This window comes from Magnolia sinica, chromosome 11 (assembly GCF_029962835.1).
Source record: "Magnolia sinica isolate HGM2019 chromosome 11, MsV1, whole genome shotgun sequence".
NCBI classification, from domain to species: Eukaryota; Viridiplantae; Streptophyta; class Magnoliopsida; order Magnoliales; family Magnoliaceae; genus Magnolia; species Magnolia sinica.
In genome coordinates, this window is record NC_080583.1 from 59455676 (window position 1) to 59482889 (window position 27214).

The following is a 27214-nucleotide window of genomic DNA, read 5'->3' on the forward strand; positions in this document are numbered from 1 at the left end:
CTTCCTTTGGCCATAACTCTTTCTAGTGAAGCAGGAACGACTTTCACGTCGTGTCCCACAGACGATGCCAAAATGTTGATGCAAAAATCTGGTCTACACTCACCAAGCTCCTGAACTTCCGAGCACCTGCATAATGAGAGGAAGGCAATGGAGACCCTAGTTAGAGCAGGAGACCCTCCGATGCCAAAGTCGGGCCGAGAATCTGGGTCTAGTTGTGTAGAAGGATTTTTGGGCGAGAGATTTTGCGTACCTATTTATGTAGGTGGGCCCTTATTTATAACGTTCATAGGACAAGGTGGCTAGTCATCTTAGGCACGATCTCAATCATTAGGCGAAATGTGCGTGAGTGGTGATGTTGTCGGTTACCCTAGAATCGTGCGTCAAGTGGTTATTTTTATCGTGCGTTACTGGCAAGGATCTCGCGCCTAGTTGATCTGGTCGAGCCCTTCTGGTTGAACAAAGGCGATCTGAGCGGAGCTCTATTGAACGGCCGAGGATAACTCAGATTGGGCTTATTAAAGCTCGACTTAGTTGTTCTCATTGGTTATTCCATCACACCAGGTTATCCAGTTTTGCGGCCAGACACTTGAAGCCTCATCCCGCTGAAGGCCATGTTTGCCAGTTTCATGCCAATTCTCTTAGTTAAAGTATCTCGGGAACAAACATTCACATGGCCGAGCTGACATTAAATATGATCAAGCCGAGCCGTTCTTGAATGTGGCCGGACCGAGCTTTCCCTGAAGGTGGTCGGCTGATATCTTCCCATAACAATTCCCGCTGGACCAACTGAAAACACAGGTATTAGTCCCATCGAAAACTTTCGTTGCCTTTCAAAGGAGTGAGCTAATTCCCTTTCTTTCCTGTGGTGCGCCGCACTTAAGTTCTGGATCCGCCTGCCCAGAACCTAACGCATACGCCTACTTAGTGAAACAGGGACGATGATTGGTATTACCACGCCCGTCCCTAGCCGACAGAGGCTCTGAAGGGCCATCGTGATCTATGGGTTTCATCCACACGGTTCATCCACTTTTTATATCATTTTATGTTCCCAAGCCAAAAATTGAGGTAGATCCAAGAATCAAATGGACCACACAGCATGAAACAGAGGTGATAATGACACCCACCATTGAAGCCTTCCTAGGGCCCACCATGATGGTTAATTGTCATCGAAACTATTCATAAAGTCGGATAGACTCGAAGAAAGGAAAACAAAAATATTAGCTTGATCCAAAACTTCTTTTTGCCTTCAAAAAGTTTTCAACGGTAAGTGTTTAGTCCCAGTGTTTGGTCCACTTAACCTTTGTATTTGTCTCAATTTTTTAACACTGCACCATAAAATGAATGGAAAAAATGGATGAACCGTTTGGACGAAACCCATACATCACAGTGACACCGAGGTGTGCCCCCCACATGGCTTCCATAGACGGTTAGGCTGGTGAACCTCCGCCAGTCAGCTAGCTGGTGGAAAAGTTATGCGTGCCCCACCATGATGCATGTGTTTTATGGAAACGGATTTGTACCACACACCATCGATATAGCTGGTGTGGGTACGTGTACTGCGAAGACGAGCGTTGACGCTCATCAAAGCTCCGAGTTGTACGAACGGTTCAAGGGAGATCAAAGTTACACGACTCCAAATTGTTGTGTTTATTACATCCACACCGTCCTTCCATTTTTCCGAGATCATTTTAGAGCATTAGCGAAAAGCTGAATTGTATCCACAGTTCAAACGGACCACACTACAAATATCGGCAGGGATAATGATTTTCACCGTTAAAATATTCATAATTTATTTTCCATCCAAACTGTTCATAAGGCCACAAAGACCTGGATGAAGAGGAAAAACAAATATCATGTTGATCCAAAACTTTTGTGACACCCACAAGAGTTTCAACGGTAGACCTTCAATTCCCTACAGCTTTTTGCAGTGTGTTTCCCTTTATATTTATATCTGTCCATTTTTTAGGCTCAATCATTATGACGAGTTGGCCAACTGGACGGACGGTTTGGATATAACACATACCTCATGATGGGATCCACATAACTTGGTGACGTCAACCCATCACTAGATCGCTGGTGTGTGGTACACCAGCCAATCCGCTTCCTTGTTTTTTTCCCTTCGTTTTGCCATTTTGCCGGCTCATGCAGGCATGAGCTCAAAAATAGGCAGACCTAAAGCTCAAGTGGAACACACCACCGTTAAACATGCAAACTTCTTTGGTACGGCATAAACTTCGTACGTGTCCGTTTCGGATTGTCACACACGTGTGACACCGTTTGTACGTGACTGGCGGAGGGAGACCGTGCGTCAAATGCCCTCCATCACCTCGATTCTTTCTTCGAGTTTTCCACTGTCTGGTACGGAGGCCGGTTTCCGTTGCATTTTAATTGATGATCTGAACCGTTGATGTTTTGGATTCCTTGTTACCCGGGCATGGTAAGAAAAATTGTTGAACGGGTGATTGCCTATGAATAGGAATATTTAATGGCTTACATTCAGATCCAAGATTCAAAGTTCAGTATCTCAATGAAAGGGAATTATAAGACCGTTGCTTCATCACATGAACGGTTCAGATCAATCCAGGGACGCAATGAAAAGTTGGAAACCGGCCTCCGGACGGTTAGCTGGTACGGTGCACCGTACCAAAAAAAGGTTAAACCCTCTGTTCTTCTCTAATACTCTTCAGTTGCGTGCTACTGCAGTGTAGTGAGAGAGAGAGAGAGAGAGTTCACGACCGCAGAGAATAGAACTCTCTCTCTCAGAAGAAAAGAGGGGTAGAATGGAGAAAGCTTTGACAAGAGTGGGGAGCTTTTGGATATCAAAGAAAGCCAAAGAGGAAATCTCTTCCATAGGCGAAGATCTCTCCGTATGTAAAACCTCTCTTCTTTCCTTCTTTTTTCTATATAACCATAGATCTAGCTTCTTCTCATCTTCATTGTTTCCTTATTTCATCTGCATTCTCTTCAAATTCTCCATCTTGATCTTGTGCAACACTGCTCTTATCTTAGCCAAACCACTTTCCCATTTTCTTTTATCTCTGTTTTTATGGTCTTTCCGGTCTCCATTGTGCCTATTCACTACATGAATGCACCACATCCCACTTCACATTTCTCAGATTAACTATATAAAATGCAAGATTTCTTCATGGGGGCAAAGATCTGGGCCGACGGCAAACGTGTCTGGGATCTGGGCCATTCATCAGTTAGGATACACCGTGGACATGCCCATATTCCAAAAATCATAGTAATACGTTCATCAAATGAGCCACACATGTACGTTGAATTTGGACGGTTGGATTTTTTTCTCGACTGTCTATCTCATGCAATTTTGACATGCCTGATCTGCAGACTAACTCTATTTTTGGTCCATATTTCATATTCAGTGTGTCTCCTACCTGATGAATGGCATGGATCACTGACACGTGTTCTGGGCCTCCCTTTGAATAATGACTCTTTCTTCAATAAATGAAGACAAGTGAATAAATAAGTGAAGAAATGGGTAGTGATGGAAATGAAACAGATGAAAGGGGATCTCGATCCTCCTTCGATTTGTTTCTCTTTTATCCAAGTTATAAGATCTTCTGGATCTTGACCTCGCATAATGATGTTAGTTCCAACGCAATGTAGTGGATGATTTTTAGTTATTGTTTCTCAAAACTGTTTTACCTAACCTGAAACAAATAATACTCTGCAGGATTCCTAATGCCTTTATCTGTTACAACATTCTACACCATGAGGAGCCTATGTTTCAGTGATTCATACTGTTCATCTGGTGCCCGAAAGATTTGGCAATGGACCACAGATCTTCCCTTTTCCCAGCCATCCATTTCTTGGGCTGCAAATGGATGGTTCAACATAACATGTATTTGATGATCCATTTGTGCACTGATCGGATGGCTGGGATTATTTGATGGGAGAGATTCTTGGCCCATTTTCATCAGAGTGGGGTTGGATAGATAAACCATGTGGATAACTGGAATGCAGCTCCACTGGCTGGGATTATTTGATGGGAAAGATTCTTGGCCCATTTTCATTAGAGTGGATAACTGGAATGTGGCTCCACCGTGTAGAATGCTTGGGCAAATAAGAACTCTGGTAGTTTGGGTTGAACATTGTATAATATATAGTATACAATGCTAGATGTTTTCGGGAAAGTAGGAAAATGGAGAAAGAGATGAATGGATTGTAGTGGAAATGAAAACAGAGATAAATGGCATTCTGAGCATGCCTTAGTTCTTTTACATATGTCTGTGATTTTTGACATGTTTGTTCTAGATTCGACATAATGCCTCTCTATCCACACAATACAGTAAATTTGCACTGAATTGTGTACTGTTTCTACACAATGTCTCATGTTATGTAAGCCTTCTTAAATGACAAAGCACCAACAATAGGAAATGGATGGGTTAAGAATCTTGAAGTGGGCAAAAATACATCAAGGGATTTCTTTATCATTTATTTTCTCTTTCATTTTTTAATCTTTTTTGTCATGATATTTCATAATCGTGCCCATTTTATGATAACCCAATTAATCTTCAATTGTTTTTTTTTTTTTCCCAAACTGCCTCATTCAGGATATGGTTTCATCAGAAGCAGAAAAATAATAGAAAGAAAGAAAACATGGGAGTGATAGAAAAGGGAGAGAAAAATGGGTTTTGATGAAACTGAGTGAAAGGGCTTAGGCATGTTTTGATTTGTTCTCTTTTATCTTCATTTTCCTTTTAAACTGGAAGAGCCTTGACTATTAAATTTCATTTTGTACTTTCTCGACTTATGAAATGCAATTTTTTGTTGGGAAGCTGAAGAAAATTATAATAATAATAATAATAATAATAATAATTAAAAAACTTTGAATCTTTTGTTGGGAAAATATGGGATTACGTAATGAATGACATTAGCCATATGCCCCTGTATTAGCTGATACACAGCCCTACAACAGTCTGTTCTTTTTTCTTAAAAATGTGAAGATCCCAAATATATGTTCTTTTTTGGTTTGTACATGTATTTGATGGTGTAATGGACCATTCTTTGGTAAGAATGGATGTGCTGAAAGTCGACAAAATAGGCCCTAATTGAACAATAATTAAGCATAATTTGGCGGCTTAAAACCCATTACATATAAATACAACAAAAAGATGGAAAAATGAAGGAAAAAATAATGGTTTACTCCTAATATTTTCCAAAATGGTCCAGTCCACTTTGGTTATTGAATCCCACTCAAATTTTGTGTTTTGATCCTTAGAATAGGCCTAGATCTAGTTTAAAATTAGTTTCTAAGCTTCTTCATGGTTGAAATGATTACAAAACCAAAAAAAATGAGAGAAAAATTATTATTATTATTATTATTTTTCAAATTAGGCCCTTCATGGCTGTATCAGCCCATAACACTGCTGATATGGGGTGTGTCGGCCCTTATATAAGTTTGTTAGCTGCTTTTTTGTTTTTCGTAAAGGACCAACTCACCCCCTTATCGCATAACAGGAGTGACTGTTTCCTTTATGGAACTTCTGATACAGTCGTAATGTAACTGTTTTTAATTCCATGCTTTTATTTTTCTCATTGTATTTTGTTTGAATAGTGAAAGATAAGCTGGCTTGTCTGATAATTTTGATGAAACTTTTTGGCATGCCATTAGCCTTTGGATACAACTACACAACATGAGATTTGGTCTACATTGCCCAGGTTTTGCAACTAAAGGAATTGTTTCTACCATTGAGTTTGGCATTGATGTATGATTCATAATGTATTATGCCAATGTTACCACATTTTGATGGCCGTATATAATACTAATATGGAATAAATGATACAACTCAGTTTCGAGAAGCCAAACATGTATGAGGATGTGATTATTCCATTTGTGACTTGCTACTCATATATAGTTTAATGAGTTCAATTTAAAATGATAAACAACTTACTAGCTTTGTGAACATCTAGCAGGCTCTGTTTGGCTCATAGCCATTTCAGGAGCCGAGAAAAATAACTGATGATTGTATAGGATGGACTGGAGTGTACCATTTGGTGCCCTGTAGAAATGGACTTCTCGCATGTCTTGAATCTGCCGAACAGGTTTAGTCTGTACCTTATCTCCATAGAATCTTCTACGGGTTGGATTCATGAGGGATTGGCATGTCGCTAGATGAGGAGTGGTGCCCTGAGGATTTTGTTTGTGATGTATGACTCATTAGAAGAAGCGTAGAAAGCCATTAGCCTTTGTAATGGTAAAATGGTTGGAGGTAGGAAGATCTGGGTGAGAAGGGACAAGCAGGGTTTGGACTTCCATAAAAGCTAAGGAAAAGGTTGGTTTGATCAACCCAAACTTGCCGAGGGTCTGGATCCCATTCAAATGAGGCTGAGGCGTCAGCCCTAGGGTGACTGAATTTCAGGGGGAAGTTATAGGGCTTTGGCTCAAGAGAGAGCTTGGAGAGAAGATCACAACCATGGATTTCAACGTCTCGGTTTCAGAGTGTGACTCATCTGCTTATCGAAACGAGTCATATCATGGATACTGACACAACTCATTTGATGCAGGATGAGTTGCTAAAAAAATCAATTAAATGTTTTTTTTTTTTTTTACCTCCATCCATCCCCATACATGTTGAAAGGCTATTAAGAGAGGGAGGGGCTACTGTTTTTATTATATCCCTTTTTAGATGAAATGATGAAAGGATATTTTTAACTATTTCTCTCCACTTCTTTCCTTTTTTCTCTCCAACTTTTAATAGATGAAAACTATTTGTTATTCTCTCTCCACCTCTTTTAAAATGAATTAAATAAATCATTTCTTTTTTATTTCTCTCCAATTTTTTTTTTTTGAAATGAATGGTGCGAACTATTTCTTTATTATTTGTCTCCAACTTTCTAAAAATGAATGTATATAAATTGTTTTTTTATTCCTTGAGATGGCATCCATCGATAGGTGTCAATGTGTCATCAGTTAACCCTCTCTCTCCCCTCTCATCTTTCACAAAGAGTTATCAAATGAGACCTAGTTCCCATTGTCTGATGGCACATGTGGAGATTTGGCCCATCTGTTAAGGATCTAGGTCATTCATCATGTTGGGTGCATTCTGAACATGGCATGTATCAAAAAACAGGTTAGTATGCTCATGGAGTGAGCCACACTACACTTCTACATTGAATTCACACATTAGATTTTGTTCTAACCATTTGATCTTTCTTATCATTCTTCTTGGTCTGGTCATGGTTCTGAATATCAGTCTAGGCGGGCAAATCGGCCAGACCAAGAACTTATATGATACAGCCATCATGTATCAGTTTTGGTCTCTTATTGGACTGTACTGGTCAGAATTCTTTAAGCCAAAAAATTATGGAAAGTTATCAGAAAATGGAAATAAAAAATGAGATGTTTAAGAATTTATCCCTCTTCTTGTAAACTGTGATGCTAAGTCTTTGAACTATAATTTTTAATATAGTTGTAAATTGTATGATACATGATATTGTGATTATTTACCAACTATTCAACCATCATCTTCGTCAAGTCACGACATATAAAGACAGCTTTAAAGAAAATTGAAGAGATTGATCGGGATCTTATCAGAGTAGGAGATAGCTTGGATGAACAAATTAAAATTGGAGTTCAAAAAGAAAGCAAAGGAAGAAGAAATTAAAAAAAGAAAAAAGAAAAAAAAGACAATGTGAGAAGAAGATGCAATATGATCACCAATTTGGTTGTCGGGGGGGGGGGGCATAGTGAAATTTCATTTCAATATTTTATTTGCTAAAGATTTCTCGAGGCCGAAGCTTGATAATCATTTAAAAAAAAAAAAAATCAAATCTCTAAGGAAGAGGTAGATAGGTGTTATTAGAGACCAATCGAGGAGGATGAGGTTAAATTGGTTCTGTAAGAAATAGGTTGGTATACTATATGGGCATCGAGACCCTGCAGTTTTTCTAAAACTTGCTTTCAATTGGTTTGGTAATAGGTGAAAGGTGGCATGCTAATTTCATGGAAGAATTCTATGAAGCGGAAGGTTATCTAAATAGGGCCTCCTTGATTGCCCTGATTCCTAAGAAGGATGAAGTCGAGTCTCAAGGATTTTAGGCCAAGCTGTCTCATTTGAAGTCCTTAAATTAATTTTGGCAAAGATTTGGTTATGAGATTAAGCTAGTATTTTCTTAGCAAGAGATTAAGGCAAGAATTTGGCAAGATAATCTCTCATTCTGATGGTGCTTTTGTCTGTGGGAGGCATTTTCTTATGGGGTTTTGACTGTGCATGAATGCATCGACTTGAGAGACAGGGAGGGTAGGCCGAGCATTATATGTAAGCGTAATATGGAGAAGGCATATAATCAGGGTTGGTTGGGGATTCTTGGGTAACATGATGAGGTGGCTTGGCGTTGGAGTCAAATGGGGGATGTGTACATCAGCACGTATCAAATTGGCCCACTTTGCTGTTCTTATGAATGCATCTCCAAAGGGGTTCTTTGGGGGTATTGAGCAGCTTGCGTTGTGTCAGGTGGATCCCTTATCTGCATTCCTCATTGTGGTGGTTATAGAAGTTCTTATCAGGATGTTGGCAAGAGCAAATGAGGAAGATTTTATTTATGAATTTTGGGTGGGAAATGCCATTTTTCATATTTCTCATCTTTAGTTTGCTGACAATGTGATTTTGTTTTGTGAAATGAATAGGTAGCATGTGGATAATATGTGGATTCTAGGCAGACGGTTCACAAGTAGTGTTAGACTTAAAAATCAATTTGCTGAAAGGTGAAATGTTGGGATCCATGTGAGAGTGGAGGACATGGCCACGCTTTCTAGGGGATTTGGGTGCAAGGTTTGCAAGCTCATGTGGATTTATCTTGGCTTACCTTTATGTGTTGGTAAGAACATTCATTTTTGTGATGTCGTCGTGGAGAGGGTGGAAATTAAACTATCAGGGTGGAAAAGATGTTTTTGGGATGGCATATCACCCTCACCACTTTGGCCTTACCAATCTATTTTATGTCTCTTTTTTAAATTCCCGGCTAGTGTGATCCATAGTGTGGAGAGAATTCAAAAGAGATTTCCTTTGTAAAGGTATCGGTGATAAGCACAAGTACCCTTTTTTGAATGAGAAGTTTGCAAGCCAAAAAGGTTAGGAGGGAGGGGTATACAAATCATTGAAGATATTGAATTTTCTGTTGCTCGGGAAGTGGCTTTGAGGTTTGGGATGGAAGAAGATCACTTGTGGAGGCATGTAATATCTTGTAAATATGGCTCTAGTTTTGGAGATTAGTACACGAGGGATACTTCCTTCTATAGGAAGCAGATTGCGTCCGACCCCTGTTCGGATAATAATCCATCCATATAGGAGCTCATCTAGGGCCCACCATGATGTACCTATTTATCCATGCTGTCCATCTAGAGGTGTGCATTTGTGACCTGATTCGGCCCATTCCGAACAGAACCAACGCCCAAGATCGGGCCTGATTGGGTTGTGATTTCCAGATCCGATTTTTTTCGGGTCGGGTCCGGATAGACCTCTGTCCGGACCGACTTGACCCGGAACCCGAACCACACCGAACAGACCAGGACCGATAGGCGAGCGGGTAGTATAGAATATATTTTTTATTTTTTACCCTAACTTTCCTAAAAATGGATAGATGGTGTGGATAAAACATATGTTGATCAGGTCATAAGGACCCAGATGAAGGGAAAAAATAAATAACAACTTGATCGAAAACTTTTATGGCCTACATAACGTTTTTAATAGTCAAAATTCATTCAACACTGTTTTCTATAATGTGGTCCACTTGAGATTTCAAAATACCTCATTTTTTTTTCTAATAGCTTAAAATGATCTATAAAAATAGATGGAGGGCATGGATGAAACACATACATCTTGGTGGGGCCCACAGAGCACCGACGTCCGGTGGCAAGGGGAGTAGCCAGTCCGTTTCCAGTACAGCATACAGCTGTACTACATCTGGCCTCCTCGAGCTCCGTGTTGTATGAACGGTTCAAAGGAGATCAAAGTTATATGGGCCCCACAGTGATGTATTTATCATATCTACACCGTTCATATATTTTCAGAGATAATTATAGAGTATTATTCAAAAAATAAATAATATCCAAAGATCATGTGGCCCACACCACAAATAGCAGCAGAGAATGATTTTCACTGTTAAACCATTCGTGTGGTCCACTTGATAGTTAGATCCGCCTTATTTTTCGTCTCAAGCCTTAAGACGAGCTTGGAAAATGGATGAACGGTTTTGATATAACACATACCCTATGATTAGACCTATAGACCTCACTCACGTGGATTAAGAAATCACCCCGTATAGGCTCTGCTTGCGTGAAAGGCAAATAGTTCGATTTCGTGCACTGCACGTCAAAGATTCAATAAAAACGCTATATACGATAGATTGAAAGTTCTTTCATAGCTACGTGGGGCCCACCTTGATGTATATGTTTTATCTAAGCCGTTCATCAATTTTTACATATTATTTTAGCCATTGACTACAAAAAGTAGGTATATTAAAGGTTAAAGTAGACCACACCACATGGAACAATTTAATTAAATTTATATATCCGAATTCTACCCAACCCGATCCGACTTGGTTTTCCTAACCGAGTCGGACACTGTTCGAGTCACGAAAACCATGCATCGGATCTGTCTGAATCATGTGACCCGAATCCGGGCACGGATCGGATCGGGTTCGGATCAAGCCTTTGGGATTTCGGGTAGGGTCAAGTTGGACCTAATCCGATCCGACCTGGACCGATGCCCAGCTCTACGTCCATCCATTTTCTCAGATCATGTTAAGGTATGAACCCATAAATGAGGCAGATCCAACGCTCAAGTGGACCACACCAAATAGTGAGCTTGAGTTGCATTAAATGAAAGAGTCATCTTTCGTGTGGTCCACTTGAGCATTGGATCTGCCTCATTTTTGGGCTTATACCTTAAAAGGATTTGAGAAAATGGATGGATGGCGTGGATAAACAGATACATCATGGTGGGCCCCACAGGAGCCCCTATATGGACGGATTATTGTCCAAGCAAGGTCGAACACAATCTGCTTCCCTTTCTATAGGGCATCCTGGTCATGTAAGCCTTTTTTTTTTTTTTTGTTAAGAGGGAGAGAGCTGAATTTTATTAAAGAACACACCAAAGGCCTAGAAAAGAATACAACCCGACTTTACAACTCAAAAAAAGAGGAGAGATTATCAGATGTAAGTGCCTTTACATAATATGCCCATGAAAGGAAGAGGAGGGAGATCTGCAGAGATCTTAATAAATACACATCTTAACAAAAGGAAATATCCTAATTCAGAAGATTACCCTAATCTACTCTAACAGTTATCAATTGGGCTTCGAGTCTTAATGTTTTTAATGGTTGTAATAGATAGTGTTTTTTTTAATAATAATAATATTATTATTATATGTATCTTGGGCTAGACTCTGCTTTGTTCTAGCTGTTGATGACTCATCATGTCAGCCTTTTTGTTTGCTTTCTTGATCAGATTTGGTTTTCCACTCTTTCTACTTAATAAATTTATAATCTCCATTAAAAAGGGCATTAGCTTTGCTTTTCTACCATGCTAGATTTTGGTGAAATTACTACCATTTGCGGAGTTTTAATACAACATATTCCTTATATACATTTTATGTGCAAAAAATATTTGAAAGTTGTTTGGACTTTTAAGAATATGGACCTCATGCAACTGAATTTGATTAACATGTCCTACAACTATCCTATGAGTATTCATACTAGTACCGAATTGTCAATTCTAGCAAAAGAGATCGACTGTTTAGTCTGTTTCAAATTAGTTCCAATCCAAGAGACTTTTGGGGTGTCTGCTATCCACAATGGGGCCTATCAGATCAGATCATCAGTCTGGACCACAATCACAGGCTGCACATATACGAACTCCTCAGCTTTTGCAAACTGTATATTTGCTGCGGCACTGGGTGTGATGCTGAAGTTCTTTACCTATTTGAAAATTGTTTGTAATGCTGTTTTTTAATCTTATAGGATGCTTTCTGTTACCTATCTCACAAACCAACAAGCCCATATGCACTCTCTGATTTCCCGCCAGGAAAGAAATAATAGAATGGAATAAAATCCACAAGGCTACATGTAAAACAGCATAACAGCATGAAATCACTCCCCATCAAAGCAACCGTGTGCAGCTTCTTTCAAACTTAGCTGTAGTTTCACACTTCTTTTCTACAATTGAGGAATTCCATTCTCTTGAACTTTCATGATTAGTCATGGAAAGGCTAGTTGCACATGACTATGGTGGACTCTACATCTTAATATCGTTTAATATTTTTACTGAAAAGTTCCTTCTGTTGACAGTCTTTCTCAAATACTGTGGAAGAGAAGGCGAAATGGATCTTCAACAAGCTAAAAGGTGTGGATTTACTTTGCATTTACATTTTATCTGTGCTATGGCCTTGATCTTCAATTATCCACAACCTTGTCCTAATTTCTACAGAACTAATAGAATCAATCATACAGATGGGAGGCGTCCTTGTTATTTTCCAGTGTATTTGCTTTATTTATATATCAATTTTATGTCTTCTCCTCTTTGAAGTGAATAAAACTCTACAACTACATATAATGCCTATGAAGAATAAAGAAAGTTGACCATTATGTCTGGTGTTTGAGCTTCTAAGATTGCTGGAAATTGTAGTTATGGGGTATATATGCAAGCTTATTCATGAACATCCCATTTTCATTGAATTTCAAGAAATAGGTATCACAGTTATTGACATTGGCATATGCCACAACAGCTGTCTTTATGTGATATTGGGCTTGTGCAGGACTTTAAGATGCATCGAGTTGCAAGAAATTCAACAAAAAAAGGTGAAGTGAACCCAAGAGTCAAAACTATAAATAAGAAGAGGATAAAGGAATCCAAACTATACTTGCACAAAACTTCTCCATAAGGTTGCTTGCATCCCCTTCCTGTTCCTTTCATGGCTTGTGTAGAAACAGGCCTTTCTCACTGTGGACAGCAATTGCCCGTGGGCCCCTGATCGATAGACAGCAACTGTCCACCAATCATGGACTGCATGACCCGGTGGACAGCTTGCACTGTCTACACACCCAGTGAAAGGAGCAGGTGGGAGAAGAGAGGAAAACGGAGGGAGGGAGGGAGACCTCTCCCTCTCCTTTTATTATTAGGAATAGAAAATTACAATGATTCCATCAGCCCATAGGTCCAATTACACAAGCAGCCCACAAACAATATAAACCCTTTTTACACTCCCCATCAAGCTGGTGCATAGATGTTTATCATGCCCAGCTTGGTACTAAGAATAGAAATTGACTGCTAGTTAATGACTTGGTGAAAATGTCAGCAAGCTGAGATTTGGATTGCATGTGCTTTGTGACAATCTCCTTGGAGATGACATTTTCTCAAATGAAGTGGCAGTCAACCTGTATATGTTATGTTCTCTCATGAAAGATAGGATTGTTGGCAATGTGAATTGATGCTTGGGTTTTTTTTTTTTTTTTTAAATAGTTAATCTGGGTTTGCCTCCAAGACCTCAACATTGAAACACCCTGTCTATGATTGAGCTACAGGCTCGAACCCTAATTGCTACTTGGTTGTCACAATAGTGTCATAGTTTCTCCATTAAATAGGTGTAGCTCCTGAAGAAGGGACCGTATCCAAATTAGTTTGCAAACAACATGTCCCATGGCCCTGTTCTCAGCCTCTGAACTAGAGCGAGCAACTACACTGCTTCTTTCTCTTCTGTGTGACAAGGTTTCCTCCAATAAATGTGCAATATCCTGAGGTGGATCTTCAGTCTGTCACAAAACTAGTCTTTGCGTCAGCATAACTCTCTATTTGCAAATGTCACAAAACGGCATCCCAATATTTTATCCTCAGTTGATGCATGAACTGGCTCACTATTCTGACTGCAAATGAGATGTCAGGTCAAGTGACAATCAGATTGATGAGTTTCCTTCCATTGGCGTGTCGCTAGGCTTGCATCTCAACATTTGGGTCTCTTGAAGAAGGTTCAGAACACACTTTCTTTGACACAGGATAATTCCAGAAGTTGATCAGTCCACCTTGATCCCAAGGAAGTACCTAAGATGTCTAAGGTCTTTGGTTTGAAACTGCTTCTAGATATTGGCCTGTTCCATCTGATTCATGATTAAAGTTATGGCATAAGTTTGACACCATTTGCCGACCTGATGCAATCCTACTTCATCTGCCCTGGGGACCGGCAATGGGAGCACAAAACTCCCACAGGCGCAATGTAATAGACTATTTGCATATGTTGATTAGTGATTACGATCAAGTGCCATCTAATAGTCTATTACATAGGTCGATTACAATCAATGAGTCTTCTATATGCAAGCATGTTTATGTTAAATTCATGCATCCACACTTTTGCCATCCACCCACATTCTTACAAATGCTCTTAAACAATTGAATGCTGCTTGCACATTCATGCTCACAAAGGTGGAAGAGCTAATTCCTCTATTTGTTTGTGAAGGTAAACCACAGAAATGCTTGCCAGATCTCCTCCGAGAGTACAACCTACCACCAGGCCTCTTCCCCAAGAATATAACCTGCTACGAATTTGACGAGTCGAAGGCAAAGCTCGTCGTCTACCTCCCTTCCATCTGCGAAGTCAGCTTCAAAGACTCCTCTGTCATAAGGTACTCAACTCGTGTGAAAGGGATTCTGTTGAGAGGCAAACTCAGTGGGATTGAAGGAATGAAAACAAAAGTCTTGATGTGGGTCAAAGTTACCAATGTTGCTGTTGAGAGCTACAAGTCTGACAAGGTCTGTTTCACTGCTGGCGTGAAGAAGTCAAGGCCCAAAGACGCGTACGAGATGCCTCGTGATGCTATCAAAGTAGAGGAATTTTGAGGCGAAAGGCATTTCTTATGCTGTTCTTGCTGCCTTTGAGAAATGTATATGTATCGAGCTTCATTCTACCATCATTGTGGCATTGCAGGTGCATATAACTCTATGTGCCAAGGGTTAGGCATGCTTTTTCTAATACAAGATCAGTTGTCCATTGATATATTGTCCCCTAAGTCTTTCTGCAGCCTTTGAGAAGAACATTTTATGTTATATTCTGCAACCATTAACTTGGTTTTTATGATCTTTTTTTCTTTCTTTCTTTCTTTCTTTCTTTTTTTTTTTTCCCATTCTCATTTCTTTTGAACCTGGGAGTCAATCCAACTCAAACAGGGGCTCAGTCCAATTAAAAGGTGTTTACATCTCCTGATGCATATGACACTTGATACATATAGTCGATAAAAAATTGTTCAGTGGTATACCTTTAGTTAAACCGAGTGGATTCTACTTCACTGTTGCCAGTTTACAGCATAGTTCAGCATAGTTCGAAAACCCAAAATCACCACTCAATGTTCAGGTCGGTTTGACTTGAGGACTCAACCCGGATGCTAATATTACAACTAAAATTACTGTGTATCAATAGATGTCAAAAACAGAAACTATAGATGAGTAATTAAAACAGAAAGATTGTCATGAAATTGTTGGTTGGCTCTGGTTGAGATCATCACTTTAATAGTGTGGGCAAGCTTGTGGGTTCTATTCCTTCTCCATTTACCTCAACTCATTGAGTGACTTGGTTTGAGTCACTGCGAGTCATGTTGAGTTGACTTGACAGGTTTTCCTGAGTCAGTATCGTGTCAGACCCAATACGGAGTTTCCAAGAGGCTTGGCTTGAAATCTCACCAAGTTGACTGAGTTTTGAGCCATGTCAGCAAGTCTTAGAACTATGATTCGCAGTCCCACAACCATGTTGGTTCTTGAATAAGACCATGGTTCAGTCCCACAACCATATTGGTTGAACAATTCCCATATTGGTCCTTGAAATAAGACCATGACTCAGTCCCAAAACCATATTGGTTGAACTATTCCAACCGTAATTCGTGAATGCTTGTTTGTTGAAAATTTCCATCCAATATATGTATATCATTTCCATAGTTTTGGTTCATGATACCCCCAGACTGGGTTCCATTATTTAATTTGAGAATTTCTTCTATTCAACTTACGCAATTTCTAAGCAATCCTTAAGTGCCTGCATATCATCCATCGCATTCTGCCGGAGTACCAAAGAGGTGTGTGTTTCAGAGTTCTAAAAAATGGACCAGATTCAACCAAAAAGGAAAATAAAATGAAAATGTCAACAGACTGCCTGCTGGGGTGGTCGAACGGACCACTTAACAGGCCAGTGATGAAGACCTGGAAACTTTAAATCAAACAATGTGGACAAACCTACTCCGGTGGGCAGTTCCTAAATTGAATTACTGACACAGGGATCAACGTGATGAGGTCGAATCCACCGGGAAAAAGCAAGGAAAATAGAAAATAAAATTCTATAAAATTCGTAATTTGATTGATTGATGAAAATAAACAAGTTGATAACCCTTTAAATAGGGATATCAAGCCATGTGAGAAGTTTCGGAATCAAACTACAACTAAAACTCTTAGAAATCACGACTTAATATAAATAGTAAACTATTTATAGATGGTCGTGATGTCTACTAGTGCAATGGTTTTTGGTCAAAAATAGTTAAGTGGCCTATTTGGCTGAACCACGATGTTCTCCTAATTATTCTAAGCACTTTTCATGTTGGGCGCAACTCCTAAAACCCAACAAATGAAGAGTTATACTCAAACTAAAACTTACTATAAATAGTAAAAACAAAAATAAAATGGTAATTCAATTGTGAATCTGATGGTATTTTGCAAATTCAGCTTGCGCAACCCGGCATAGCAGGTTGGGTGGATAAAGTAGCTTGTCCTGTCCCAAAATCATATATGGTACACCGAATAATTCATTCCAAATTGCGAGATAGCCCGATTTAAGGACCTGATGGTCCGGATCACTTCCGCTTGCAATCGGGCATCTTCTGATCCGTCTTGACCATGAAACTTTCCACGGCCTGCTCTACATCAAGTACACATGGAATGATCCTATTGGTGCTTGTCACTTTATGCGGGGCCCACCAACATGCTTATGACATCCAAACTGTGCATCAAGTTCTTCCACGAAGAACTCCCAAGTGCAACAAACAGACATGTCCAATCATCATCTGAGCCACTTCTTCAAAAACATGGCCGACCACCCGAATAACTCTGAATTCAGTTGGGGCCAACTGTGGAGCTTGTGCGTCATCCAGCACATCTAGAAGAGTTGCCCCACCATAAAATGGGATGCGCCAAAAGTCAGGCCAATCCATTATCGTGTGGATGATCTCATTAATTTGGCAGTTTTTTTTTGTTTTTGTTTTTGTTTTTTTGTTTTTTTTTTTTCCATTGTTTGTTTGTTTGTTTTTATATATGATACGGCCAACTAGATCATTGGATTGAAGTTGAACTGACTTTGTGGGCTGGATGACGGGAGGAATCCTGATGTCTATAGAGTATGAGGCACCAACTTGGTAACTTAGCATGTTGGTGGCAACAATATGATTAATCAAAACCCATACACACACATCTAGAAAGATGCTCCCCTCCGAGTTGTAGCACAGGGGAGCATCCTTGTGTAATCAAGAGAGCCTAGAGAGTTGCCCACTCGCGATTTTTCGCAATGAGAGTGGAAAGCAATGTTGCACGCCCGTTTTCCACTCTCTTATCTCATTACAAAAGATCTCCTACAGGTTTAAACATGTTAAGGAAGGTAGTGAGGAGAGAGATTTCTCTCTACTTTTCTTCTTTTCCGGTTTCTCTCTCTCTCTCATGTTAGATGTCTCATGAGCTAGATGTCCAAGGCTTTCCGGGATGCATCCGTTATGGGACTCCTAATCCATACAAACTTCTATATGCCATACATCATCAGAAGTCTGTAAATCTATATCATACATGTGCCCAAATTAAACCAAAATCAGAGTGTGACAACAGTTGTCTGTCAAGGACTTGAATTTGAACATTTACTAGAGGATTGAACATACCCTTTAAGCGAAGGTTTTATATTACCCCCGACATTCAACATGTTGTGTAATTAATTGTGTAGCACATATGCTAGCTCATTGTATTTTTATTTTTATTTTTTCCATTTGGTGTGTGTGTGTACATACATACACGGTCAGGACTTCTTCGGCATTAGTAGGGTTAGGGGTAGAAGGAGGCTTCTCATATACAGTACTCATTCTAAGGTGAGTACAAGCTTAAGCTTTTGAAACCAGTGGAAGAAGTTTTTCCTAGTAAACTTCTTTGACTTAATGATATTAGAGATGGTGTTTAATTTTAACATAACCGTTGATGCAAAAAACTGGTTAGCCTTCCCTGGACCTTTGAATGCCCGCACAAGGAACAAATAAATGAGACCCTGTCTTGAACAGGAGACCCTCCGATGTCAAAGTTAAGCTAAGGAATCTGGGTCTAGTCGAAAGTAGGGTTTTAGGCTTAGAATTGTGTGTACCTTTCTTTGCAGAAGGGATATGTATATATAGCCCTTGAAGGTGGTGTCATATACAACAATGAATTTGTCACCCCGTGTCGTATTATGTCTAGAAGCTGATTTGGAGGGGGCACAATCGATATCCCAAGATTCGTAGAGAAAATCCAGGGGATATCCCGGTAAACCTCAGGTAGTGGTCGGTTCTGGATTAAGGTCGGAGTGTGGGACTGAGCTCCTCTTCAAACTTTAGCCGAGCCCATCTCGAACTTATGCGAATTGGAGTTAAGGTCGAGCAGGCTGAGCTCGAGGTCGGTCAGACTAAGCTCAAGGTCGGTCCTGGATTAAGGTCATAGTCGATGGTAGCCTGATATGGTCTGACTTTGAGGTCCCGATTCAGCAATCCTCTCCACGGAGATTGTCCTTTCATTTTGAGTCATCCTAGTCGGTCCACTTTTACCTATAACAATAATCATTACACCTTAGGTTAAATTAACGAATATCCCTTTCATCTTATGTCAAGGCGCGCACACACACACACATTTTTTTTCTTTTTAGGCACACAAACGCAAAGTCTATTAAGTCACAAAGCAATGCACAATTGTAGGGTTGCGATGCAATAATAAACTCGCGAGAATGAGGTCGGATCCACAAGGACTAAACTTGTACATATTCTGAAAAGAACTAAAAGTAGAACTAGAAGAAGATCTAAATCTGAATTCTTGAATAAAAGAGAGTAATTGTGAATAATGTTTAAAGTATCAATTAAAGATGGGAACTAGGGTGCCAAGGATCCACTTGTAGCTATCAAGATGCTATCTTACTTGATTAAAGGAACACAATTGGAATTGGAATCTTATCCTATCCAATTGGAAGATAAAACAATTAAATCAAATCTGAACTTTTCATTAACCTAATTCCCAATGGAGGAGAATTGTGAAGATTGGAAGGGATTTCATCACCCTACCATGCTCAGGAGATGATGGTGAACAATAGGATTTACCAATCTCACAATCTCAAAACATGAAAAGAAGATATCCAAAGTTATCATAGCATCTATTACAATTTGAGTCACAATAAATCATAAAAAATTGAAAATATTCCTTTAATATCAAACTAGAAATTAATGAGATCTAATGAGAACAAGAATCAAAGCAAAATAAACATCCAAATACGCTACAAACTTCACCTCTTAGCCCTAGATAAGAGGTTTAGCCAACCATGCATAGACATGATTAAAACCAAATCTCTTAAACAAAGCATGAAAAATAAACTGGGGAATAAGAAAAACTCTTTGGCGGCTACTCCACCATTATGTTATGCTTCTTGAGACCTTTCCAAACCCTCGAAGATGCTTTGGAGCATCCTAGGGAGTCCTATTTATAGTTATGGAACTTCAACTTTCTCACCGAGTTTGAAAAATTTAGAAACTGCCTCAAATTTACTCACTCTGCGTAGTTTTTCAAAATAGACTTCACTCTACACAATTTTTCAAAATAGACTTCACTCTGCACAGTTTTTCAAAATGGACTTGGAGTTTTAGAATATGCTTTTTCAGGACAATTTCAAGAATATGTTTGTTTTCAGGACAATTTCAAGATTCATTTTCTTCACTTCAAATATTTAATTCTCTTTATTCCTCACTTGATTTTCTTAGTTATTTGGCATGTGAATTCTTCATCAATGACTTTCAAATCTCTAAATATTTATTTAGTAATCTTTTGAACATAAACATTCCTTTTGACATCAATTTCACCTTAAGCTCTCGAAATCACCTAGCACATGAAAACATGAATAATTAAATCGATTGAGCACTACCATGTTTATAAAACCAAGTTATAAATAGGGGAGAATATGTAATATTTCACACTCAACACACCCCCCAACTAGCATTTTGCCAGTCCCGAGCAAAACATGTGTGAAGTGATCCTTAATTCTCAATGTTCAAAGTTCTTCAAGAAAACAATCTTTTGTGTAAACAAATATGAATGAGTATAATCCAAAGATGTGAGAGTGAAAATTTGAAAACCTAAAGCCGAATCAAATGAGCTATTAATCAAATAAGTTCTTCATCAATCAATTACGAGCATAAGTTCATATATCAAGTTTTTCCAACGTGCTCAATGATTTCCAACTTACTTTCTATAAAAATACCATCATTTCATGATGTTAGTCATGCTCATCATCTCAGGATTACTTGAATAATCAAGTGTTGATTCCGTACTTAACCCATTTACCTTATTTTTTCAGTTTTTGATTTTATATCAACGGTCCCTTTTTATTCCTTCTTTTCAGACTTTACATTCTTTTTCATTCTTTTCCAGTCTTTTCATCATACATGACCTTTTTGTTAATCTCATTATTTTTTTAAATTGGTTCTTTTCATCTTTTAAGGTAGATAAAATTCTCTAGACTTAATTCTAAATATCTTTCAATGATACACATACTAACAATCAAAAATTCTAGTACTATTCACGGAAAGCAAATTGAACATGTCTTGTGATGTAGATTAACATAATATTCAAACTTTCTCTTAATCAATTAAATGCAAGAATTTAGACGACAGTCTACTCGATTTATCAAACTTCAACAATTCAAAGTTCAATCTCCATATTATCATCATACTCAAAGCATTCTTAATTCCACAAATTATCATTTTCCAAACATATTTTTAACTTGAAAAATTGAAAAGTTTCATAATTTTTGCTCAAAACTAAGAAAACACTAATTAGTTTACCTAATCCACACCCTCCAATCTAAAACCTACGTTGTCCTCAATGTGAAAGATATGAGCATGTAACGCACATGAGACAACGAAAAGAAATGAGAAGTAATGGGAAGATAATACCCGAAGAAGGAGAATTGAAGCTTTTCCAAAGTTCTTAACATGTAAATAGATTAGCACGAAGACTAAACAAACTGAAATCAAACTATCCTAATTATAAATTCTATGAAAGCAATAAACCTAACTACACTTCCATCATACTAGGAGGTCAATCCTGGTACACAGGATCAGTCAGAGGCATGGGCATGTCCTCTGAATCAAACTTCTCAACAAATGGCTTGAGACAATGTCCATTCACTTTGAAAACATTGTCATTTGTAAGATTCTTTATCTCGACGGCCTCATAAGAATAAACATTAGTAATAGTGAAAGGGCCGATCTAATGAGATTGAAGTTTACTTAGAAAAAATGTAACCAATAATTATACAGAAGGACTTTTTGACTGATTATGAATGATTTCCGAAGGATGTTCTTGTCATGGAATACCTTCATCCTGTCCTTGTAAATTCTCGAGTTCTCATAAGTGTCGTTCCGGATTTCCTCAAGTTCATTTAGTTGGAGATTACGCAGCGAGCCAGTGTTGTCTAAGTTAAAGTTCAGATTTTTGATATCCCAGTAGGCTCTATACCCTAGCTCCACAGGCAAGTGGCAGGCTTTCCTATAAACAAGTCTAAAGGGAGACATTCCAATGGGGGTCTTAAAAGTTATATGGTAAGCCTATAAAGCATCGGTTAAATGGATTGATCAATCCTTATGGTCGGGGTTAATTGTTTTTTTCGAAATTTATTTAATTTCATTGTTAGAAATCTTGGCTTGCCTGCTTGCCTGCGGGTGGTATGGAATGCTCACTTTATGAGAGATGTCATATTTCTTCATTAAGTTCTCAAATGGCCTATTATAAAAGTGTGAACCTCCATTACTAATGATGGCCCGAGGCGTTCTGAACCAGGAAAGGATATTTTTTTTTAAGAATCAAATGACAATTTTATGATCATTATTCCAACACGAGATCGCTTCAACCCATTTAGTGACACAGTCTACTGCTAACAAAATGTAAATATTCCCAAAAGATTGGGGGAATGGTCCCATGAAATCGATGCCTCAGCAATCAAATGCTTCAATGATAAGAATGAAGTTCAGAGGGATCATATTTCGATGGGACAACCCTCCCAATTTCTGACAATGCTCACAAGCTTTACAAAACTCATGAGTATTTTTTAATATCGTGGGCCAGTAAAAGTCACACTGTAGAATTTTGGTCATGGACTTTTTAGCAGAAAAGTGACCATCACAAGCTTGAGAATGACAAAAGTAGATGACACTCTGATGTTCATTATCTGGCATACATCTCTTTATAATTTGGTATAGGTAATATTTAAACAAATAAGGATCATCCTAGAAAAACTTACGTACCTCGGCGAAGAATTTTTTCTTATCTTACCCAGTCCAATATGTTAGCGTGAAACCTGTAGCAAGGTAATTTGCAATGTTAGCAAACTAAGGTAGTTGGGAGAGTTTAAACAATTGTTTGTAGGGGAACATATCGTTTATCAGTGTCGGTTCAAGGGAACCAGGGAGGTCAAGTCGAGAAAGGTGGTCGGCCACTACGTTTTCTACTTATTTTTTATCTCATATTTCAACATCAAATTCTTGGAGTAAGAGGATCTATCTTATCAGGCGGGGCTTAACATCTGTCTTAGAAAGAAGATACTTTAGCGTCACATGGTCCGTGTAGATGATGATCTTATATCCAATCAGGTAGGACCTAAATTTGTCAAAAGCGAACATTACGACTAAGAGTTTCTTCTCCATAGTAGAGTAGTTCACTTAAGCATAATTTAGAATTCTACTTGCATAGTGAATAACATAGGGCTTCTTTTCTTTTCTCTAGCCTAACACCACCCCAATAGCATAGTCAGATGCATTACACATAATCTCAAAAGGGATGCTCCAATCGGGTGGCTGCATGATAGGTACGGTAGTTAACATGAGCTTAGTGAAAGCTTCTTGGCATTGTTCAGTCCACTCGTATAGTACATCCTTTTGAAGTAGATTGCATAAAGGACGAGAGAGATGACTAAAGTCCTTTATGAATCATCTACAGAATCCAGCGTGTCTTAGGAACGATTACACGTTATGTACGCTCTTGGCTGGAGGTAAGTTAGAGATAGGATCAATTTTTGCCTTGTCTACCTCAATTCCCTTAGACAAAATTATGTGTCAAAGCACAATTCTCTTGGGAACCATGAAATAATATTTCTTCCAATTGAGAACCAAATTCTTTTCCTCACATCGCTTCAACATATATTTAAGATTTTCCAAACACTCGCTGAAGGATGGACCAAAGACAGAGAAGTCGTCCATGAAGACCTCTAAATATTACTCCGCCATGTCAAAAAAAATACTCAACATACATCGCTGAAAAGTGGCAGGGGTATTACATAATCCGAATGTTATCCTTTGGTAAGCAAATGTGTCAAAGGGACATATGAATATTGCCTTTTCTTGATCTTCAAGGGTTATTTCTATCTGATTGTAGCTCGAATATTCATCAAGGAAGCAATAGTAAGAATGGCCAACTAGCCTTTCTAAAATTTGATCAATGAAGGGTGTAACGCCCTGAAAATCGAGGGTCGAGTAGATACCCAACTCCCAAGTTTCAACACATCACTTATGCAACATAGATAATGTTGATTAAATGTCGTCCATATTAATGCATTAAACACGAATGAGATTACACCAAAACAGCATATCATACTCCAGAGACAGTTAAATTATGCAAGTAGATGACTGTGATAAATATATATAGAGCATATAAGTGATTGTAAGTCCCTAGAGTATGAACATGATACCAGGTTAAATAATTACATGTTTAGTTCCAAAATATACAAAATGATGAAGTGTAATGTCATCTAATCCATATCCCTGTAGCCCCGGTGACGCAACTCCAGGTCTATATAGACTCGCCAGAGAGTTACAGGTAGGAGAACTCCTCGTAATCGTAGAAGTCAAGCTTCGCCTCATAAGCCTCGACATCACCTAAAACTACAAAAGAGTCTGGTTGGTGTTTTAAAACACTATCCCAGAGTGGAAGTGAGTAATCAACTCAGTGGAGCTATAAGGTAAAGGCTAACATGTTATCAATTCAGTCAAGCAGTAATGATAAAGCAATACAATAAGCATTCCTAAGTACTATGGTTAATGCAAGGATGATATGTAATAATGATGTATGCCCTCACCTGCACTCTTTCTACGACATCATCTCACGGTCGCGGCATGCAACACTCCCGCTGTGCTCAACTTCAACGCTAAAGGCACATGCAATGTGGTACATGTGCGTGATTAGCCAAGTTCTTAATTATATCTATTCATACAGCAGATTCGGAAAGCTAAGGTACCTCCTTTTATATGATTTACCCAAATGATGATCCATCTAGGGTCATCAATCCTAGTTAGTCACATACAATAGGCAGTTCCAGGTCGCTAAGGAGAGGCTCGTCACCTCAGCGCAGGCTTAGTTTATACTTGAGGTCACTATGGAAAGGCTTGTCACCTGATCGCGGTCCTAGTGTATACTCGAGGTTACTCCATCGACGCCCTACCAACTGACAGTCTATTTTCGAAGGCTCATCACCAACCCGACTGGAGATCACAGTCAGGCTACGCCGGGGTAGGCCGACAGCTCGAATATAGTGTCACATACTACCGTATTTGGCTCACGAGTTTGGTTTGTTCACTGGACACTACGGGGAGGCTCGTCACCCCAGCGTAGGCCGACAACTCAACCACGGTGTCCCATACCACCATACCCGACTCATGAGTCTTAGCGGATCATAGTACCAAGGTTAAACGGGTTTTTCAATGGTAAGTGGTGACTTAGATTCAAGAAGTAGCATCCATACATGGTAAACATACATTGAGTTAATCGCGTTACTTGACAAGCTCGACTGGTACGAGCGTACGTTGAATTAATCGACATGGAGTGCATACGCACTCCTTGTGGCCTAACCACTGTCGATAATCACCGTACGACTCGAATTCATCGAACGTGTCCGTGGTGGCGAAACTAATTCGGCCACTGATCGTAAACCATTACCGATTGCCTGGACTACATCGTAGCCCCAATCACACTCCAAAACAATAGCATTCACATGTGATAGTCAAAGACAGCATGTGACAACCAATACAAATATAAATCTTATATGAGCATTTTCACAAACACATAGTGTACATGTTATCATATATAGGCATTTCAACCATAAAGCACATAGTAGCATATAGGTTAAATGAAAGAAACTATGGCTATAGTAAGGGAATTGAGAATCATATCTCAACACCCTCATTAAGTACATTTCAACAAACATTTTCTCATTCAGGCATTTTATCAAACACTTAGACTACACATATCACATACGTGTAATAAATTAGTTATAATGTATATTACAGCAAATCTTTTCACAAGGGAGTTGCCACACGTACTACAATCATGTATTCCCTAACAATAATTATAGCAAGCATAAATCATAATTCTGTATTCATACAAACATTTAAACAAACACATAGAATGCATTATTTTCAACATAGTTCATATATATGTGTAATACATGGAAACATCGTATCTAAGCATATGTAATAACAATCAAGTTAGTCATAAATCATTAACTAACATTGAAAACCTTGATAACCATAAACTAAATGTTTATAGTCCACACCTTCTATTGGTAAACTCGTATCGAACTTAGTTCGAACACTATGCCTTTGTCTACGGCACAACAACAATCTATAGCATGAAATAGGTTAGATATGTCACCATTTACTCTATTTGTATACCTAACGCAGATTAGGGTTAGGATTTCTTACCCAAAAACGGCGTCGAAATCGCCGGTATAGTGACACAGATAGGATGATTCGGCACGTGGTGCGATGGAATCGAATCGCAGCAACTATCTCTCAATCTCTCACTTTTTCCTTCTCTTTTCTCTCTAGTCTCTCTCCTAGGGTTTGAAATTTCGTATGGAATGAGAGAGGGGTGAGTTAAGGCCCTTATATAGGCCCGGAACTGATGTCAATGGTCCCAGGGCCATGGTATACTTAGGTTATAGCCAAAGAGTGGCTATTTTGGTCCAATGGAGCTCATTTGGAGGGTCATTTTCTTCATACGGTCCGGAGAAAGTTCCCTAACAATGGATCTATGTCAAGTTAAGCTTGGATTTGTAGATCGACCGCGGAGGACCAGTTTCAGTTCAACGGTCATCGTCTCTCGATCAGGGCCACAAGTATACTAACATGTGTTGAAAAATTTCCCAGATCCGAGGGTGTAGTTGAGTCAGAATCTGACGGTCTGAAACCTTAAATTTGGCCTGCAAGCGAACGGCTCAATTCACTTAAGTTTGAGTTCATTTTCTAAAGATATTCGCGTTTCTCACACACTTCGCTCCGAGCTCAACTTGTGCATTTCTAGATACTATTTGGACTTGATTTCCGAGATGGTTGTCAAGTCCACTAAGGCAGTCATAACCATATAGTTTCGCGTTAATCGGACTTTCGACGGGCGGTCCAGGTCTGATGTGGAGTTTCAAGATGCTCTCGAGAGCAACTAGATTTTGAGATTGATCCTACGTTTTTAAGCAACGTAGCGCTAGCGATCCTACTGATTATGGGTCTTGCAGTTCATATAAAAAACGATTCGAACTAATTTGCCGACTAATTCAGTTTAGTACTTAATTAATTTTCGTCTAATTTCTAAAGGATTCAGTTCTTAGTGATTTCTACCTAAGGTGGTACTCGTGTCGTTGTATGGATTTTTCTGAGGCGTTACAAAGGGCAAAGGAAAGTGGTCATTTCTTGTGGCTATATTCAATTACTTCCTGTAGTCAATGCACATTCTCCAACCAATAGTAACTCTAGTTGGCACGAGTTCATTGTCAGCATTAGCTATGATGGTGATTCCGGACTTCTTAGGAACTACCTAAGTTGGACTCACCCATTGACTATCGGATATAGGGTACCTCAGCCTTAACCACTTCTTTCATATTTGGATTGAGTCGACATTGAGGTTGTCGGGAGGTTTTCGTGT

The 27214-nt window shown here is 39.0% G+C and overlaps 1 protein-coding gene across 1 annotated transcript; it reads left to right on the top strand.

The window, feature by feature from the left end:
- The first annotated feature begins 2677 nt into the window (after nucleotides 1-2677).
- Nucleotides 2678-15100, top strand: LOC131219204 (uncharacterized protein At5g01610). The gene is made up of 3 exons (XM_058214217.1): nucleotides 2678-2867; nucleotides 12310-12364; nucleotides 14469-15100. Exons 1-3 carry the CDS (start codon nucleotides 2781-2783, stop codon nucleotides 14846-14848), a joined length of 522 nt encoding a protein of 173 aa, XP_058070200.1. The 5' UTR covers nucleotides 2678-2780; the 3' UTR covers nucleotides 14849-15100.
- The last annotated feature ends 12114 nt before the right edge of the window (nucleotides 15101-27214 follow it).